General features: G+C 44.7%; 3 protein-coding genes across 3 annotated transcripts; 1 reads left to right on the top strand and 2 right to left on the bottom strand.

Annotated features, from left to right (window-relative positions):
- On the bottom strand, window positions 76-6,682 carry LOC8082712 (glutamate receptor 2.8). Its single transcript, XM_021459277.1, has 4 exons — window positions 6,169-6,682; window positions 1,914-3,232; window positions 1,512-1,824; window positions 76-1,409 (listed from the first exon to the last, which is right to left on the bottom strand). Exons 1-4 carry the CDS (start codon window positions 6,515-6,517, stop codon window positions 352-354), a joined length of 3,039 nt encoding a protein of 1,012 aa, XP_021314952.1. The 5' UTR covers window positions 6,518-6,682; the 3' UTR covers window positions 76-351.
- On the bottom strand, window positions 10,096-14,562 carry LOC8081959. Its single transcript, XM_002452901.2, has 8 exons — window positions 14,321-14,562; window positions 13,932-14,220; window positions 13,227-13,312; window positions 12,646-12,869; window positions 12,482-12,572; window positions 11,447-11,532; window positions 10,797-11,276; window positions 10,096-10,726 (listed from the first exon to the last, which is right to left on the bottom strand). The coding sequence occupies exons 1-8, from the start codon at window positions 14,432-14,434 to the stop codon at window positions 10,366-10,368; spliced, it is 1,731 nt and encodes a 576-aa protein (XP_002452946.2). The 5' UTR covers window positions 14,435-14,562; the 3' UTR covers window positions 10,096-10,365.
- LOC8082710 (peptide chain release factor PrfB2, chloroplastic) lies at window positions 16,766-20,140 on the top strand. Its single transcript, XM_002454629.2, has 7 exons — window positions 16,766-17,194; window positions 17,346-17,558; window positions 17,662-17,763; window positions 17,919-18,056; window positions 18,204-18,508; window positions 18,631-18,784; window positions 19,219-20,140. The coding sequence occupies exons 1-7, from the start codon at window positions 16,838-16,840 to the stop codon at window positions 19,351-19,353; spliced, it is 1,404 nt and encodes a 467-aa protein (XP_002454674.1). The 5' UTR covers window positions 16,766-16,837; the 3' UTR covers window positions 19,354-20,140.

Below are 21,234 nucleotides of genomic sequence, written 5' to 3'. Positions count from 1 at the left end.
CGTAGAGTGTGCACGTCATTACATTAGACTGCGTTCATTTGTTACGAATGGTGATCCGGCTGGATTGCTTAGCCCTTTAACAAGAATAGAGTTTATGCTACCTTAACGAGAATAAAGTTTATGATACAAGAATTGCGACCCAACTATCGACCGGCTAGAACTGAAAACATGTATTGGTTTGGGATTGCAAGTTTGCAACACATACACTCTCCTAATGATGCACTCTGGACAGATTGTTCCACAACTACAAGTAGTGCGATGTCAGCACTTCGCTGAGCTGATGTATGTACATTGTCTAGACATTGGCTTGTTAGGCATGCTGGGGACAGATTCCCCTGTAAACGTGTACAGTTACGGGGCCGTTGATCCTGGCATGTCCACCGACACAGAGTGTGGCGCCTCCTGCATCCTCTGTTCGAACGAGGTCCCAAGCTCCGACGCCGGCGACGAACCGGCGTTGATCCTCTCCGACGGAGTGGAGGTGCTGAAACTGAGCGGGCTCATGGCAATGGCAATGGCTTCCTCCTCGGCCGCCGCCTGCACCGGTCCGTTCCCGCCACGGCCGTTCCTGACGGACTCAAACTCAGCCCATCTCTGCGTCTGGTTCCCATCCCTGATGGAGTCATCGTTCCCCGTCTTGAACGTGGGGCACTTGAGGTCTTTCTGGTCGAAGTGCCGCAGCCAAGCGCGCAGCCGGCGCATCGACGAACTCCCCGACCCTTCCTCCTCCGGCTCCGGCCGGATCTCTCCACGCTCGCGGTAGACGAACGTGACGAGGTAGACGAGGAGCATGAGGCCGGACACGACGCCGGTGATGAGGAACAGCCCGCCGAAGCTCCGGAAGCTGAGGTTGGAGGAGCCGAGGGCGGCGGTGGCGCCGCCGGCGCCCTGGCTCGGGCACTTACCCGGCTCGCCGAACCACTTCTTCTCGATCAGCGCCATCTCCTCGCCTTCCGCCAGCGTCAGGACCGCGCGCGACACGTCCGGCGTCAGCGGGCTGCCCATCGGGAAGACGAACCCGAAGCCGTCGGTCTTGTAGACCGGGCCGACCATGGTGTAGCCGTCGCAGTACTGCGACAGGAAGAGCTTCAGGTACGGGATCTCGTCGAACACGGCGGCGACCTGCCCGCTGGACAGCGCGTCGGCGTACTTCTCCGCCGTGCTGTAGCTTTTCATCTTGGCCTCGTCGAAGCCTAGTTTCTGGAGTTGTTGCTTGATGAAGGTGCCCTCCTGGTACCCGATGTGGGCCCCGGTCCGCTGGAGCTCCCTCACGTCGGTCACCGCCGGCTGGAGCTTCTGGACCGTCAGCATCGACGTCAGGCTCGCCGTGTAGCTCGACGTCAGGATCAGGACGACGAACACCCAGATGATCACCACGAATCTCGACAGGTTGCTCTCCAGCTTCTCCTCTGCACGATCACGATGGAAGCTCAATCTTTGAGCCATTGGTTCTTGTTCAAGAAAGAAACTAAACTTAATAATGGTGGTAAAGCGGATTCGCGCGTGCGTACTGTGCGAGAAGACGAGCGTGGAGAAGGAGAAGTAGAAGATGAGGCCGAACTGCTGCCACGGCGTGCCTCGGAACTCGGGGTTGATCCGGTGCTCGATGGCCCACACCACGAAGCCGGTGAAGCAGAAGAAGGCGAGGCTGGCGAGCCACAGGCTGGTGGTCAGCGGCTGCAGGAAGATCCACATGCTCGTGCTCGTCTCCGTGCGCACCGCCACCACCATCGACCACCCCGAGTCCGAGAATGGCATGCTGAAGTCCACCTTGCCCATCCTGCTCGCCGTGATTGTCACGTCGCCGACGACGATGTCCGCTTTCTGCAGTGATCATTGGCACAAATTAAGCTTCTCGATCAGCACACATACATACCATGACGTGCATCATCTGGTGTGTACTGAGTACTGACCTGTTCCGGCACCAAGGACACGAGATACTCGTAGGACTCGGAGCTGCTGGGGAACGGCACGTACTCGTAGCTCACAGGATATGGCATCTTGCTCATGACCGCGTCGAACACCTCAATGCAGTAGCCTGTGATGTTTGGATGTCCTCCTGTCGTCGTCGACTCACCGCCGACGTCGACGAACTCCTTGAACCCATGCTTCACCGGCACGGCGACACGAAGCTTCTTTCCGTTCGGAGACACGACCCAACCTCTTGGGGCGGACGTCGAATCACCTGGCCAAAGGATTTTCTTCAGACCTTTATTGGCGCCGTGGGCGCCCAGAGTCTGCGTGATCCCAGCCTCCGACGTCCAGAACCCCACCGCCCTCGAACTCTTCCCGACGATGTTGACGAACTCGTATGCCGGCGGCTGCAGCTGCCCGTCGACGAGGGCGAAGTTGCCGGCGAGGCCACGGAAGGTCGTCTCGCGCACCGCCTTGAGGAGCGTCGCTCCGGTTGCCGACACGCCGAGCCGGTCAAGGTCCGTGACCGCCGCGCTCTGCGGTGGTGTCTGGAACGCCGGGCTGGAGACACCGGCCGCCTCGGCCGCCGCCGCGATCGCCCACGCCGTGTCGTACGACCAGAGCATCATGACGGTCGGATCATGAGGGTAGATGTCGGCGCTCGGGTACTCCCGCCGGAGCCTCGCCCTGAACCGTGCGGAGAAGTTGCGCACTCGGTCCGTCACCTGCACGAACGGCCGGAGGCTGACGACCCCATCCATGGCGCTGATGTCGTCGGGGCTCAGCGCGTCCACGACGCTACCGACGCCGTCGGTGGCGACCCACGCGTAGTCCTCCGTCATCATGCCGGCCATCCTCGCCCGGCGGAAGAACCGCGCGGCGAGAAGGGCGTTCATGTGCACGACGAACACGCGCGTCGGCATCGCCTTGAAGACGTAGAGCATCAGGTCGATGCGGTCGTCGTCCGCGTCGCTCGGCACGGCGGTGCGGTCCGTGACCCTGGCGCCGACACCCTGCAGTGCGGCGGCGAGCGCCGGGAGGATGCCCAATCCGTAGGGCGAGTCCTCGTAGACGACAGCCGCCGCGTGCCAGCCGAACGCGGCGAGGACGGCGGCGACGGGCTCGGCCTGGAAGGAGTCGTTGACCGTGGTGCGCACGAAGAAGGGCGTCTGCGACGGGGAGAGCGCCGGTGAGGTGGCGGAGGAGGAGAGCACGGGCACGTGGGTGCGGTTGCCGAGGTAGGCCACGAACTCGGCCTCCGCCGACGTCTGCGGGCCGATGATGGCCTGCACCTGCTCGTTCTTGATCAGGTCCACCGCTGCAGGCAAACAAAAATCAAATGCTTCCCGCTCAGGAATGAATATGAATTGAATATGAATATGACGGAAGCCCATAAACATCTCGGCCCAAAGGATAACTTGGCCCATAGTCGGCAACAAGAGTTGGAAGAAAAACAGAAGATTCTATATGTAGCAATTGACTATAGACAAAATTGTGAATTATCACTTGTGAATTATCATTTCAATTGTACTAGTTGGTTATCTAAGATTATTGTCTGAAAATTTAAACACCTAAAATATAGCAACGCCCTTTCGTTTCACCTGCTAATAAATAAGTACCTACTAGCTAGTTTGATGCTTTGCTTGTAGTATGGCACAACAACAAAAGCTCGTGGTGTGAAAGTTCAATTCCATATACAGACATAAAAAAAAAGCATGGAATCCTGATTCCTTGACAGAAGATGGCTTTATTCGAGTAGCTGATTCTCTTTGTGAGAGGACTGTAAGATTCTTCTAGCGCATTTAATTACGTTGACCAAATGACCAGACCTCAAAATTGCTTGGTTGCCAAGCAGTCTGTTTTGTCCCTGGTTGACTGATGAATGCAGCACCATGCATCGGCAGGTGATAGATGGGTTTACGACAATTCTAGCATCCACTACCGACAGCGACGGATCGAGAGCTACTACTCCCTCCGTCCACGAAAGAGTCAATTTCTAGAGTTGTCCTAAGTCAAAAATTTTAAACTTTGACCAAATTTCTAGAAAAAATGCTAAGATTTATAGTATCAAATTAGTATTATTAGATTCATCATAGAATATATTTTCATATAATGTGTATTTTATATTATAGATGTTGTTACTCTTTTCTATAAAGTTAGTCAAACTTTAAAAAGTTTGACTGGTACGAATCTTAGGAATTGATTCTTTCAATGGAAAACCGGCCGACTATTCCGAAGGACCAACCGACCAAAGAGGGAGAGAGAGAAAGGGGTCTATGCAACAATTGCATGGAGTTGAGTCCCCATCGGCCAACCGCCGCCAACGCGCAGTCGGAGAGCACGCAGGCTACTGGTCAGTCCCAAGCAGATCCGATCAATCGGAGCGCGGACTCAAAATTTCCACGCGGAAACCGCCGGAATTTTCGTCTTCAGTGTTTTTGTCACTGGTGTGGTGTCTGACGACTGAGACTGATGACACCTGTGATCGCAACCTATTGGTATATAGAGTAGGTCATCAGCGAAACAGACGCATGACGGCCGCTGTAAAACTGATCCAGTGCTGGCGTAAAACTGATCCTGTGCCAACTAGTAGAGGGATAATAACAAAAGTATGTCTGTGTCAGACAAAAGTACAGTATGTTGAAAGGCCTCGTTTTAGGCCTTGTTTAGCTGACAATTTTTTTTGGTTTTAGGTACCGTAGCACTTTGTTTATATTTGATAATTACTGTTCAATCGTGGACTAACTAGTTTTAAAAGATTCGTCTCACAAATTACAAGCAAACTGTGTAATTAGTTATTCTCCACTTAAAATCCAAAAACTTTTTAAGATTCCCCATCATATAGAATCTTACAGCACATGCATAAAACATTAAATATAGATAAAAAAATAACTAAATGCACACTTTGCCTATAATTTGTGAGACATTTTTTTAGTTTAGTTAGTCTATAATTGAATAATAATTGTCAAATACAAACAAAAATGCTACGATAGCCAAATTCAAAAAAAAATTAGATCTAAACAAGGCCAAAGTTTTCTATTTCTATAATTTTTTAGTGGAACCAGCTGCTGAACAATTATGCCCTCAGTGGTGAATTATGCTCGGACATAGAAACTGGCATGGAGAATGAACCAGTCGTAAAAGTTTGTGGCCAACACTGGGCAGTAAGATTAGGATCTAATTAATATCTGTCGCCTAACCTGCTTCCGTACTTGGACTGAAGTCTGGCATGTTTGAAGGTTTGGACACAGCGCATGTCGCTCGCCTAGCTAGGCACGTGCCTCGGTGACGGAACACCAGGAACTAGTCCAAGTCTGGGGCATGCATCCCCCTGGATCGGAGAAGGCGACATGCATGGAGCCTTTTGTTGGTTTCTACTACCACGTCAACGGGCTGACAGGCAGACAGGGTATGGAGTATCTTGTGAAATCTAATGCGTTTTTTGTCCTCTTGGGAAGACGACCATGACATCGATCAGTTGGTAGTGCAGATCGATGACAGTTTAATCGATCGTTTGGTGCAGGAACTGTGTCCAATTGATTGGTGAGGAACTTCTTTTTGTATTCGTTGTGGGGGACCGGGACGGGAGAGACAGACGACACGGCAACTGAGCAAGGCGTTTTTCAATTGCAGAGCCGGTGAAAATGTGGATCAGACAAATTAAACCCGTAAGGTAGTACTGGTACTTGGCCACTTGGAGTCGGCGTCGTGTGGATGCTATAGCTAGTAGACGAGAACACGACCCTCGCGGTACGTACCAGTATACACTAAATGCTTGAAAGCTACTGTACTGGACAGCTCAAGGAGAAGGAATTGGGTCAGGAACCTCCGGCGACGAGATGGCCATGCATGGCCCTGTCTGCTTCTTGCTTGAGATGGAACGGGCGCGCAGAGCCACAGGAACTAGAGTGCTCGTTCATGGTTCGTATCACACGGCCGGGACGAGAGTACAGGACGGCGCAGCTACTACACAAACCGCGGCTGGTGGTGGTGGTTAGTTGCACTACGCTATGCATATATGGACAGGCAAGACAAGCTATGTCCGCCATGCATATATATGCTGCAGCATATCTACACAGTTCACTACTCGTCAAAATTGATCATGCATCTGAATTGCTCCGGAATTAATCGAAGCACGCATCATGAATGCATCTGAGTTCCGAAGAAATTAACACGGCGCCGCGCGCACGCAGAGCGCGTGATGAGGCGGGGGGATGAGACGATCGACCATTCGAAGCTATATATATATATTACCGGCGGAAGCGGCGCCGACGACGTCCCCGTCGGAGTCACGGAAGCGCAGCGCGACCCTGGTGCTGGAGCCCGGAAACGCGGCGTAGTAGTCCTCCACCGCCATCTCAATGCCGACCTTCCGCCGCTGCCCGACCAGCGACGTCAGGTTGAGGATGACGCCCACGCGCACCCGCGGCGCCGGCGCCGGCTGCTGCTGCTGCTGCTGCTGCTGCGCCGTGGCCACCGGCAGTAGGCTGGCCTGGCACCAGACCAGCAGCGCCGCCGCCAGAACGAGCCCCAGGTGGTGGCGGTGGCGGAGGGAGGGGGCGGAGTGAGAGCACGACGAGTAGTAGCGCAGCAGCCTCCCCATCTCGTCTACCTCTACCACTGCATGGATCACTCAGCAGCGACCAGCGGCAGCAGCTGTCTCAGCACTGCAGTCTCTCTCGTGTGCTACGGTTGCTATTGCTACCTACGCACAGACACAGCTGCGTGCGCCGGCATGAGCTGCTGCTTCTCCCAGCTAGCGCCGCAAAGGGGGCTTTTATGCCCAGGCCGCGCAACAATCTGGCGCCGATGCCGATCGATGGAAGCCAGTCGTCGTGATGTCGATGTCGATGTCGACGTCGCCTTGGTACTGCGACGTTTCTAATGAGTGATGAGGTGGCCTTGACTTGACTCCCAATCCCAAGTCCCATCCCATGACCATGAGGCGTGGGGCACGGCGCAGGCGCACGCAAGAAGATCGAGGGACATGCATGCAATGGTCCATGGTCGTGACACGGACGCGTCACGGTGGCAGCGAGCGCGCCATGCATGGAATGGAACGGATCCAAATCTAACCAATGCAAGCCCGGCGGCCAACGGCGACGGGAAAACGCCGGGACCATTGCCATGGCTACAGGAAATTAAGACCTCGTGCTCCTGGTCTTGGTCGTCTCCGCCCGTGTATTGGCCTACATGCCAGGAGAGAACTATTACTGGAAGGAAGAACCGATCGAGCACACGTTACTGCCTGCACCGGATGCATCATAGGTGGAGTACTTTGCGTTGCAGACAGCGGACCGACAATGTTTGTACTTGTAAACATTGACCTCTCTCTCACTAGACTTTTACAACGACAGACTGACTGACGATCTCCGTGGACCGGCCCAATACGCGCTTGCATTGGAGAAGTTTTTTGCGTTCCAAAGTAAAAAGTCTGTACGTAAAAATTGTGTGTACTTGTACCTGCTAGCACTGCATCCCGGTAATGTTTATACTCAAGTGAAAAACGGGTGTATTCGCCCGATCGAGAAAAAAATGTTTATATTTAAGTGTGCAGTATTCAGCCTGTGGTAATGTTTAGTACTCCAGGAGGAGGGAGCTGCGCCACCCAACATGGACTGACAGCCAACATTTGAACTGAAAATCTTGTCCTCAAGAGGAATAGAGGACCTTGGTATCCCTCCCCCTCGTTGGAGAAAAGTCACAAGAGCAGAGAGAATCTTTTGCCAGCCAGGAAGGCAAACTGGAAAATTGCTCATGGTAGGTAGTTGGCTATATATTAATTTAATTTCACCAGAATATGATACACTGTGAGGTGACAAGTGTACCTACTCTATAAAGATCTTTTGTATCATAACAGATTATTAGATTTCTTAGGTGCGTTTTTTTCTAAAAAAAAAAACGAAGACTAGCACAGTAGTTCAAAAGCTAATTAAAGACAGAGTATGTAACGACAGAAATTTTCCCTTTCCAATTAAAAAAAACTAGGTGAATTCCCCACACATTTGCTGCGGGATTTTCTTAAAAATAAATTATTATATATAGCATTACTATATGGTATTCGGTATATTTTGTATACAAATATATGAATTTGATTTGCATGTTATTTTGTTGTATTAAATCTGGTAAACAATAGTAAGAAGAAAAACAATAGAATATTTGATTATTATAGAGAAATAGGTGATCAAACATATAGCATATGTAGATGACTTATATGTTAATATATTAAATATTTAAAGTGTTTCACATGATATAGATGACATGTATTTTTTGTAATTAATATGAAATGACATAGACTTAGTGGAGAATGATGTAGACACCTTATATGAAGAGCGAATTAATCTAGTAGGGTTTAGCTTTATAAGAGTATATGATAGGCTAATAATAACATAAACCAGAGATATATTTTATTGTAATATAGTATCTAGAATGGTATGAAGCAACATGACGCTTGCATAATTTTATTGTTTTTTATATACATTTGTCAAAGGTGGAAGCAGAGCTGAAATTTCATGGGGTTGTCAAACTCTAACTTGAAAAAAGAAAGTCAAGATTTTGTCACCTGGTTTTCCGATTCAATTGAATTCACTTGCATCTCCAGAAATTAGTTGATCCGCCCACTAGGATTAGTTGTCATCCTATCCCACTCTATAATTTTCTTTTATTTTTTTTTGGTTAGAAGAAGAGTATAGGTTCAGCTTCCACGTCATAGATGTTGACATTACTGGGAAAACAATTGTGACATTACAACGTCAAAGCTCTTGCCACCTATATTAGGGAAAATAACTTAATAAGAAAGAAAGGAAGATAAAAACTTAAATGCAAAGTCAACTTATTTATGATAATATAGTTTTTGTTAGGCCAGACTCAATGGGTTTTATCAAAATTATAGTGAGCATTAAGTATGTTGATGTGGCACCATATTTATAAAGAGAGAGATGATAAGAGTTTTGTGGGAGCAAAGAGAGTTTCATAGGGATGAAACTCTTCTGCATTGTTTTCAAAATATAGATGTGTTGAAAACTGAGAGATATAACCTTCATTGAGACTGATCCTAGTTTTCCAATGCATGTGATACCTTTTGTCTTCAAGGGGAATGCATGTGGTAATGAGATCTTGAAACTTCAAGACAAATTCATAACATTCCTCCTAAATTGGTGATACTGTAGCATGGATTATGAAATTTAGTCACTTTCATGTACTCTATCAGATAGCTAGAAAGATGACGCTTAGTCCAGCAATTTCCATAGAGTTTCCTTGTTGTATTACTACTCTGACGTTGAATTAATCTTTCGAAAGCAGACTCGTCAATAGGGCTATCATTTTATCCAGAGGGTAAGACTGGTGAATTGTACTGATCGAATTGGTAATGACAATGAAAGCCATCGATTTTGCATAGTAATTTCCCCTTCCGTGATTTTCTACTACATGGAAATAATTGTTTTTGACGAGGCACTACCGCTCTAGTTGAAAATCAACACATTTGATTCTGCTTAATTTTCTACATCAAACCCAATTAACAAAACGCCATGAGTTTTCGCCCCTCTGGTGAAAACCACCTTTGTCACTGACGTCTGGATTCACTACAGGTCACTCCTTTCGTCATCTTATATCCTGAACAAGACTGGTGAAGTGACCATTATCCTATAGAAAACGCGTAGCGGTTCCCATGGCAGTAAATTTATTTCTAATTGGAGCGTGACAAATGGTAATCAAACCAAGCACCGCGACGAGAAAATTTGAATGGAGACAACATGCTGTTTTAATGTACGAGAAGGACTGACAACTTGTTTGATGGGGCACTTCAAACTGAATTTTCTGTGGACCAGTTCAGAGTCTCCTGACAACGTTGTTCATTTCGGTTGTTGGCAAGCATGCATCTATAGGAGTTGTTTAGTTAGTTCCGAAAAGATTTCTGTAATGTAATATTTTCGTTTTTATTTGACAAATATTATCCAATCATAGACTAATTAGATTCAAAAGATTCATCTTATGATTTATGGGCAAACTGTAAAATTAGTTTTTGTTTTTGCCTATATCTAATGTTTTATGCATGTGTCTCAAGATTCGATATCTAATGTTTTATGCATGTGTCTCAAGATTCGATGTCACAGAGAATCTTGAAAAGTTTTTAATTTTGGGGTAAAGTAAACAAGGCCATAGTACGCAAGGGCGATTCCCTGTCTTGCAACGTTGCCTTTACTAATGCAATCCAGGCATTGCCAAAATGAAAAATGCAAACCCAATTTTACAGCGTAGTTTCGGATTCTAAGGCAACATTTTACACCATACTTTTATAAAGCTGATCCAGCTTTTACATTCAAGATGAGAGAACCGAAGAACGCGACTCCATCAGCATAAACTTTCGCACTGAAGATCGAAGAACAGTAGCTTAGCAACCGCAGGAAACGCGGGATATATACATCTGTTTGCAGTAGGAGTGTAGGACGACTAGCCGAACTTGTTCTGAATTTCAGTGGCTTCGAGCTCACCTTCCAAATGTAACATCTTCTGCATGACCATGAGCAACTCGGGCCATTCACAATACAGAACTTCCTCAATGTCATCGCCATCCTTGTACCGATGCAAGTGGCTTCTTATATTTCTGTTGAGCCGCAGTAAATCATGTGGAGTCATTTTGTACTCGTTTTGAACATTGACAACCCACTGGTTGATTTTTGTATTTGCCTTGGCAGTATCCAACCAGTCTTCCTTATAAGGGAGACTAGAAAGTATCTTCTTCTTCTTCTTCTTGTTTGTACACCCAAGATAATCGACAATTCTATCGTGTAGCATCAGGAAGACCTCAGTGCTGTGAAGTGTGAAGACAAAAAACAAAATGAGTCTGTGGCAAAAAAGGGTAAAATAAGTAGAGACATTACCGGTTTCTTATGGGCAGCAGTGCAGCATTGTTTACAATCAATAATTCATCTTTCATTTTAAGGGTGTCCGATTCCAAGAGCAGGAGGAATTCTGCATAGTCTGGAGGCAATTTGGTGCTATCCCCACCCGAGATAGTAATTAAGGCTGTCAGGATCCTGGACAGCCGTTTGTAGTCATCTCTCACACGCTCAGTGCTGAAGCCTTTACTAGTGAAACTGACCCCCCTTAGCTTGACAATCCCATTGCTCCCAATCCAGATGTTGGACACCTGCAGAGGAGCAGTGAGATACTTGCCAACTGAGTGGTGGCTCCTCAGTATCAATGCAAGTTTTCTGCTGATCCTAGTCGCTTTGTCAGATAATCGCCAGAATTCCTTCGTTGTTCCTAGCACTTGGACCTGGATCAGCATCATGTTGGCCATGGCGTAGCTCATCGCGTCATACAGCCTCTCGGCGGATGACTCGTCGATGTCCTTGGTGCTATGAACACAGAGAGCAAAATGAGTGAAGAGAATAAAATTGAATCGACGGAGCAGGGAGAAGTTTCTCGCAATTATCTGAAGAAGCAACAACGAGCAGCATCTTACTTTTAATTGACAGGCAGAGCTCCTGTCATTTTTTTTCAAAAAGAAACAAGTGCAGAATCTTACTTGCATTCACACTGAGAAGTCAACACTCTGCTGGCAGGCACCCCATTGCTCCTCTGCTGGTGTCCAGTGTTTGGACCATCACCAGGCTGAAAATACCCAATCACGCACACTAAACCAACACATTTCAAGTGAAAAAATGTACTAATTGCTCAGGAGTAACACATATTGGTCCAGGAGGATCCTCATCAGTTTCCTTTCGACTAAGAGCAGTGTGTTGTCTTTTTTAAAAATAATAATAATAAATCTCTTCTCATGGGAAGGTTGTCAAAGGCTTGGCCGCTGAGATTCCCATATTACAACCCTAAGTCCCAAAATAAAGTCATGCATGCATAAGGCAATCTACATGATGTGTCAGAGGATGACCTTGCACGCATGGATTCGACTTAAAAAAGAATAATAACCTTTAACCTTGAAAAGGTAAAGTTTTGAAAAGGATTTAATGTTTTACTAAATTGAATTGCAATACATGGAATTAAGACTATCAGCTGCTGCAGCCAGCAGTGTCTGAACAAGCACATGCACAGTATGGACACACAAAGGGGAAGGAAGTGGAGAACACTGTATGTTAATGGCAGTATTTTGTACCGATGTTGATTCAAACCTGCATCAGGCCAGCACCGATGGTGAGACTCAGGTCACTTGTTCAGCTAGCTGCCAGAGGTGAAGGAAGAGAAAAGGGAAAGGCGTGGTAGGACTGGAGAAGATTAAAAAAAAAAGGAGATATAGACCTGAGACCTTCAGTCAAGCTTAATGGGCGATTGTTCATCATGGCATGACATGCAGGATAGGGGTCGACTGATTTCGAACTTTCGATGGCCATTCGGCTTGCTTTTCATCAGGCTAGTTTTATTGCTCTACTTCATATAGAATGTGTTCCTTCGGAAATAAAAGAAATATTATTTATGCATGCAAGACACCACCTCAAATGCCAAGAATAAATGGAACTGTGGCAGTGACCGTGTGATTACTGATTACCCTCTGAAAAATGATAATCCTGAATTTTCTTTTCAGTTTTGGGTCTATTACTAGACTTACCATGAAATGTTTCAGTTCCTCAATCTCAACATATTTCAAATCCTCAAGCTCAACATCACCTGCATTAGACCCCTTAACGCATGCTGCACATCTAATTCAATCAAACAATGTTAATTTAAATCACACCATGACTCAAGAAGACTAGAAGAGAACTGGAAAGCTACCTTCTTAAGCCATCAAGAACCTCCAGATTATTTGGGTCACACTTCAAGCCCTCTAGGTAAGTTTCCAAAGCATTTTCATAATTTTCCATCAGGAACTGGACTTTAGCTTTACGCACATAGCCCTTTAGAAATGTTGGTTCTAGTTCAATACATTTCTCTGCATCCTCAAGACCTTGAGGAAAAGCTCCCAGATGGATGTGGCATAGAGCTCTGTTGCTAAATGCCTGTAAGATAAACCATAAATTAAATGAATTGCTACAACCAGGAGTGCCAAAGAAAAAATGGGTCAGTTCCAGAGCATGTCTTTACAGCGAACAATGCATGCCAAATATGGCCGATCATAGATGACGTTTTACCAATGCAAAATTTTAATTTGACAAAAATTTTATAAATTTCAAAAAGAGGTACCACCTCTGGTCATATTTACTTGACATCTGACATGGGGGAGTTAGCTTATTTTCTTCTTGTTTTCTTGCCTGAAACATCATCTATACTTGACTGAAGATAAGTACTACTTTACTAAGGATCTGGAGTTGCCTTTACTTGAGAAGGAAAATCAGGGGAACAATCAATATGCTTACTCTTGGATCCTTTGGGTTCATTTTCGTAGCTCGTGTGTAGTGTATTGCCGCTTCATGGTAATTCTTCTGCCTGAAAAATTCATTGCCTGCAGCATTTCACAGTAAGGGGCAATTGTATCATTGTATGGCATATAATTAGTACTTAGGAACTGCCTGGATACATGATGCTTAAAAAACACAGATTACTAGGAGAAATATCTACTCGCCCCTTTGTTTTGTGCTCTGTCATCTTTCGCATGGAAATCCCCATACTATATAGTATATACACACAAAAGTACTAAATGGAAATTCTGAGAGTATTTCATTGTCGACCAAAATGTGTGTTTTCTTTGTGATTGATATAAGATAATGCAGAACAAAGAAAGAACCAAGGAGAAAAGCTGTCCAAGCATGGACCAAAATTGGGAACAATGATATGGAAGTTCAGGAGTGCCAGCATATTGAGAAGAGATAGAGTCTTCTTTTATTTTCCTTTCCTTTAGTTTCTACTTTCTTTTTCTTCTTCTTCTTGTTTTCTTTTCTCTTTCTCTTGTGGTCCTTCTTGTCTTTTTCGTTCTTTGCCACCTTGGCTTTGCATATGGACAGCTTGCATTTCATTTTAATTCAGATTAGGTAGAGGCCTCCCCTCCGGCCCTCCCTGACTTCCTCAAAGAAACATTGTCAATTTCACATTTCTATAGTGCTGTAATCGAGCAACATCCAAACCTTTCTCGCGGTATTGGTCGGCGGCCTCCTGATCCAATCGCTCCTGTTCCACAACCTCCTTCCTCACGCTCTCCGCCTCGTTGAGCTTCTCGAGCGTCTCCTCGCTGTAATTCTCGGCCAGCGACAGCTTGAGGGCCCTTATCGCCGGCGTGTAATCCGCGGCGCAGCACGCGAGCTCGAGCAGCGCCGACGCCTTCAGAGACAGCGCCTTCGCGATCAGCTCGCTGTCGGAGCCGAGCTCCCTGCCGCGCTTCACGGCCTCGTCGCAGTCCCTCGCGCACTCCTCGTACTGAACATGTCCCAAAGCGTTAGCGGCCGGCGGGTCGCAGCGAGGGTATGGGATAGAATCATAGAGAGAAGGGAGAGGAGGAACGCGAACCGGGAGAGACCTTGCCAATGCGGAAGTAGGCGTCGGCGCGGTTGGTGAGGAAGGTGATGTCCCTGGGGCCGAGGGTGTAGTGCTCCACGGCCTCCTTGGCGCGGCGCGCCTGCTCCGCCTCCATGGCGCGACGACTCCCAGTGGGTGCGCGATGCGGTGGCGCTACGGCGATTGCGAGGGTACTTGGTCCTCCGCCAGCGGCTTGTGGAGGTGGCGGTCGGTAGTGCAGCAGCGACGAGCACGAAGGAGCGGCGACTTGACTACGGCCGCCGCGGGTTGGTTTCTGTGACTGACAAGTAGGACACACCGGGGTTGAAGGAGGGCTCCACCTTCTACTAGTGCGCTAACACAGTAACACGTAACCATCCTACTTCTCCCAAAAACTAATTTTTAAAATTTCCTGTCACATCAAATTTTTAGATACATACATAGAGTATTAAAATAGACAAAAAAGATTAATTACATAATTTAACTATAATTTGCAACACCAATCTTTTAAACTTAGTTAATCTATAATTAAATAATATTTGTTAAATATAAAAAAATACTACAGTGTCAAAAAAAAATTCACAACTAAACAAGGCCTCAATTTCCACGCCGTCTTCTGTGGACAGAACGCCGGCCATCAATATGTGACATTGTTTAAATGCAGGACATAAAGTTTGGATTTCACGTCGGCTATTTTATTTTATGCTAACCTCACTACCTATTTTTCTTAGTATGTAAACTGTCTAACTAAATAATTTACTATTATATACAATTAAAAATTCACTATTTTATGGAATTATAATATCCACACTATATTTCTCTCAATATACAAGTTGTCTAATAACTAAGTAATGCACTATCACAAACAACTAAAATCTAGTAAAATACAATTGTAATGTCCACGTCAGTAAGACACATTAAGTATTTTGTTTGCCCACATCAGTAAGACACGTAATCTATCACATTCCCGCATCAACGCGTGGGGTATTCTTCTAGTATCGAGTATTATAATAACACTATAAAAAATAGAAACTTGTTTTTTTTAATTTATGCAAGCGTCGGCCTCAACCATACAAGGGAGTGGCAGCTCCAGCGTCCTGGTGAGGCAAGCATTGGTCTTGTACTTTTTTATTCTAAGTTTGACAACTCGTTTGATTTAAAAAAATATATAAATATAGTCAAATTTAAATTATTTTTGAAGAGTTTTTATTAATAAACTAAGCCACGATAAAAAAGTAATATTTTGTATAAATTTTTAAATAAAACAAATGATCAAACTTAGTGTTAAAAAAGTCAAACGTCTTATAATTTGAGACGAAGAGAGTACAACCCTATCTTGATCATACCATGCATGTGTTATCTTCATTGTCCCGCTCTTTGTTGCTATGTGTTACCCAGATCATGATCTATTTTCCTATATAACTACCCCTATAACTGTTTATAAATCACAAGAAAAAGTCGTCTCATACATGTATCTCAATCCATCTTTTATATTCCCATCCCAATGCTTAACACATATACGATAAATTCTATCAACCTCTCATTTATGTATCCCAACCCCTATTTTCCATGAACCAGGTGCCACATTTTTTTTCTCTAACTCTCTGTGGTGGAGCCCTCCTCTCTTCGGCTACTCCTTTTCTCAGTCGTTGACTGACTACCACCATAGAGTCGCCTTCCCAACCCCTAGCCAGCCATTTTCAAGGCTCGGGCCGTCTAGCACCCCCATGAATGTTTGCTTTTTTTTAATGGTTCACACTCCTTCACTTAGGCCTTGTTCGGTTCCTAAAATTTTCTTTTTTTGGGTACTGTAGCATTTTGTTTTTATTTGATAAATATTATCCAATCACAGACCAACTAAGCTCAAAAGATTCATCTCGCGATTTACAGACAAACTATGAAATTAGTTTTTATTTTATCTATATTTAATGCTTCATGCATGTTCCACAAGATTTGATGTGATAAGAAACCTTGAAATTTTTTGGAAACTAAACAAGGCCTTACCGACCTTAGTTTTGTCCTTATAATATTATCAAATAGACAATAATTATACAACTTATTTGCCACTTTGGACAAAGTGGTAGGTCAACTCATCCCTCTACTATGTACATGACACGAGAAATGACTATTGTTCCCTTGTCTCTTTATTTGTTTTATAGTTGATCATGTTTCTATATAGGCTTTGTTTAGTTCCCAAAATATTTTACAAAATTTTTCAGATTTCCCGTCACATCAAATCTTTAGACGCATGCATGAAGTATTAAATATAGACGAAAATAAAAACTAATTGCACAGTTTGGTCGAAATTGACGAGACGAATCTTTTGAGTCTAGTTAGTACATAATTGGATAATATTTATCAAATACAAACGAAAGTGGTACTATTCATATTTTGCAAAATTTTTGAAACTAAACAAGGCCATAGTATTCGTTCCTATTTTACTTTCACCTTGTCACCGTGGCAGCCAAGACGACCCTTCACTGTGCCTGTGCGCGAGGTGAGCTACATAGCGGCGGCGAGCACGTCGAAGCCCACGAAAATGGCCTCCCGCCTCTTCACCAGATCAGCGGCGGCGCGCCTCGTCTCCCACCTCCACCGCAAGAGGCCAGGAACTACTCACTGCCTCCTCACCCATGGCGCCGCCTTGGCGGCCCTCCTGGGGCCCACTGATGGCCTCCCCCACGCCGCCAACTCCACTCTCCTCCGCGTTCCGGTGCGGTGGTTCTCCTCTCCGTCCACGGAGGCGGTGGCGGAGGCTCCGATGACCGCTGACGGACTGACGATAGACTCGATCGCCGACAAGGGGTGGACGATTCTTCCCGAAGCCGAGAGCGATTGGCGCAGCCATGCCGCCGCCGTCGCGCAGTCAGTCAAGCTCATCAAGAAGCGCCTCAAGGTCCAATATTCACTTGACACCCGAACTGTCTTCTATTGTTGCGCCAAGGATGTGTAGCTTAGGTTCTTAATTCATTCAGGCATTTGAGCGAACACGTTCTGTGTGGAGTGTGTTTATGCTCACTAATTGGGCATTGTTTTGATTTGTTCAGTGGGGATGGATACTTGAGAGAACAAAGCAATTGGCTGTGGTGTTGGAGAGGCCAGATCTCTGGGAAGATCCAGTTTTTGCTGGGAGGGTTAGCCGTGAGCAGGGTGAGCTCATGGGCAAGATTAAGTCAGTGAACCAACTTGAGCAGGAATTGATTGAACACATTGAGATGCTACGGCTTGCACGTGAAGAAAATGATAATGAACTTGAGATGGTCAGTACAGGGCTCATTATATGATGTAAAGCTTGAAATACAGCACAGATCCATTTTCCATTCATTGTACAAACCATCTATCTGTTTCAACTGTTTTGTGCAGGAAAGCATGAGGGCTTTAGCCGATATGAGAATAAGTGCAAAGGAGAAAGAACTCAATGCGTTACTTTCTAGAGACAATGATTCTTGTTCTTGCTTCATTGAGGTTTAGTTAGTGTCTCCCTTAATAATTTCGTTATGTTTGCAAGAATTTTCAGCTAACTGCTCCATCTAGAGCACTTGTAGTTGAGGCGCTAATGCTCATCTTTTGCTTTCCTAATGAGGTTTTCAGCAGGTGATTCCTTATGACGATGGTTTCAGGTTCAGGCAGGGGCTGGTGGCACTGAGAGCATGGACTGGGCTGCAATGGTCATGAACATGTATAAGTCATGGGCCCAGCGACGAGGATATACAGTCACTGTGGTTGAAGAGATGCCTGGTGAAGTAGCAGGAATCAAGGTTGTTTTTCTCACTAGTATGTGCTGCTGAACATACAGGTTTTTTACTATAAAATCTATTCCATCTGAAACAGTTGTTTTCTGATCTGAGTAGTATTTAGGTTAGCAAAAAAAAAAGGAACTGATCTTAAGCAGCTGCTTTTTCCAGAGGGCCACTATCAAAGTTGATGGTGAATATGCATTTGGATATGCTAAAGCTGAAGTAGGAGTTCACCGATTAGTGCGAATTTCTCCATTTGACAGTGGAAAACGGCGGCACACTTCCTTTGCAGCTGTTGCTGTAATACCTATTCTTGGGGATGCCTCTAGCCGATACCAGATCAAAGATTCTGATCTTAGGATAGAACGTTTCCGTTCTGGTGGCCCTGGTGGTCAGCATGCCAACACTACAGAGAGTGCCATTCGAATTGTGCACATTCCAACTGGTATAAGTGCAACATCTCAAAATGAAAGGTAAATTTGATGTCTTCTCGTTTGGATCTCACAAGTTTATTCTTTACTCGTTATGCTATTTCTATTGTTGAATGTTTATAAACGTAAATGTAAAGTGCTATACTCCTGATTGAGAAATGCAGATCACAACACATGAACAAGGCATCAGCAATGGCAGTGCTCCAATCTCGTCTTGATCAGCTTGAGATTGCCCGCCAAGCACAGATGAATGCAGAGCACACACAATCACTCAACGAAATCAGCTGGGGCAACCAAATAAGATCTTATGTTCTTCATGTAAGCTTTCCATTTAAAATACCACTGTGACCTCTCAGTAGCATTATCTGTGTTCTCAGTGTTCCCTTTAAGCTGTGTATAGAGTTAATCTTTCTATTTCTGTTTTGTTTCCGTACCTATCTCAGGATTTTTAAAAATCAAGAAGCTGCAAATTAATGACTACTTTCAGGTGCTTTATGGATACATTAATCACATGTTTTGATCTAAACTTTCTGACATTATCTTTCTACCTAATGAAGTTTTGAAAAAAGAGAACATAAATCTTTCTTTACATATTCTTATTTCTGTCATGATTTTTCTAATGAGCTACAATATGGAGTAGAGAGGGATCTCTTAAGTGTAAACATCAATATTTACTATTATTTCTGTGAGCACCCTGTATAGTGTTAACATATATTAGTAAATAAATAATTGTTCTTGTTGTCTTTTGTCAGCCATACCGTATGGTCAAAGATCTCCGGACGAACTATGAAGTATCTGATCCTGATTCAGTTCTAGAAGGAGATCTAGATGATTTCATCTTGAACTATTTGTCTTCGTCACTGGATGAAGCTGATGTAAGTACCTGAACAAAGAATCACGCTCACTATTTTTCATGAGCTACCTCCAAATCACTTGGCTTTGAAACAAACCGAGACACTGCTGAAGCGCTAGCAACTGGAGGTGCTGCTCCAGTCTTTTGTTTGGTAGCGAATACAACTTGAGCTCAAATGAAGAAAATTTAAGGTACGTGATAGTAGTAGGTTGCAAGTGCAAAAATCAGAGTTAATTGCGCAGGATAGAGTTTATAGTGTAACAGACCAGGCAATATAGTGAAACTGTATGCTTGAGTCGAGATGCGGCTACTTTTTCTGTATTGCCTTCACCGTTTGTATGGATGTATAAACAGTCATTTAGTCAATCTATTAGCTCTTATTTACTGTAGTGAGAGTGTTGCACCCAAGTAATAAGCTGAGGTGGTCTACAATAATTGATTATTTTCTCCAATTTGTTGTTACATTGTTTGCTTGTTTTACTTTTTCCAAATTTTGTGCTGGGAGATTAAAAAAAGAATTACCACTATTGATGTAATGTCAAACTGTCTAATACTACTAGATTATATTTTGGGCGGAAACTGTCAGACAATTTGACTTGAAAGTTTAGTTGTCGTGGTTAGTGACACAGGTGGACTACAACAGGGTGATCTATTAGTGTTCAACATGGCTGCCGATGCACTGGACCACATATAGCTAAAGCAAACCAGAAGGGGTTCATCAAGGGGTCCTACCTCATTTGTCCCCAGGGAGTTTCACTCAATTGTAGTATTATTGATGGCACGGTTATTATGACAGGATGTGACGACAGTCCATTAAGGAACCTAAAGTGTTTGTTAAATTGCTTCGAATGGATGTCAGGCTTTAAAATCAATTATCATAAGAGTGAAGGCAATCATATATGAAGAGGTCCGGGTTGCTCAAGGGGCTATCTCCCCATGAAATATCTCGGGATCCCCATGGGTGTAAAGTCCCATGATCGAGAATGTGACCTCAGGGGGTTGACTCTCTAAGTATCATCCCATCATCTATGTGTGGGGACACTTCAACCAATGGATGCCATTAGATCCAAAAATATCACATGGGCCTTGTTTAGTTCACCCTGAAAACCAAAAAGTTTTCAAGATTTCCCGTCACATCGAATCTTGTGGCACATGCATGAAACATTAAATATAGACGAAAACAAAAACTAATTACACAGTTTAGCTGTAAATCACGAGATGAATCTTTTGATCTTAGTTAGTCTATGATTGGATAATATTTGTCACAAACAAACGAAAGTGCTACAGTAGGCCATGGTCAAATTTGAGAATATATGTAGGACCGAGGATTTGGAGATATGGGAACGTCAAGACAAGAAGTTTTAACGAATTCACTTAACTTATCATTATTATTTTTTAGCCATGGAATAATGTTTTCTCACACAACAAATCAATATCAGTCATTTTTTTCAGCCAGCCGAACAGGATTAGTTGTGAGAATGAAACACTACTCCAACGTTGAAAAATAGTGCTAAATAAACTCAAGCGAACAAGATTGCTGATAAGAGGTGGATTGGGGATTAGAATTCTGACAAACCTTAAATTAACTAAATCAGATGACGGTAAAGGATTTCCAAGACAGTTTTATTTGGAAGTTGGAGAAGAAAGGGATGCACACTACTAGGTCTATGTATGGAATCTTTACCAGTCGCTAAGTCATCTCACAGCTATAACTGTGGTGTCTCTCCTAATAATGATAAAAAGTATGGCCAATTCAAGTCGCAACTCGCAAGTGTAAATAGTCAAGTATTTTTTTTTTTATCTCAATCTCAGCCCTCATGGCCTTTCATTTATGGACAAAACCTCGACGCGATCGCGAGTCACACGACCCCCTCCCAGAATTTGTAAATAGTCAAGTATTGTATACATTAAACAC

This window comes from Sorghum bicolor, chromosome 4 (genome assembly GCF_000003195.3).
Source record: "Sorghum bicolor cultivar BTx623 chromosome 4, Sorghum_bicolor_NCBIv3, whole genome shotgun sequence".
NCBI lineage: Eukaryota > Viridiplantae > Streptophyta > Magnoliopsida > Poales > Poaceae > Sorghum > Sorghum bicolor.
Note: the sequence above shows the minus strand (reverse complement) of the source record. Positions and strands in the feature narration are given on the sequence as shown.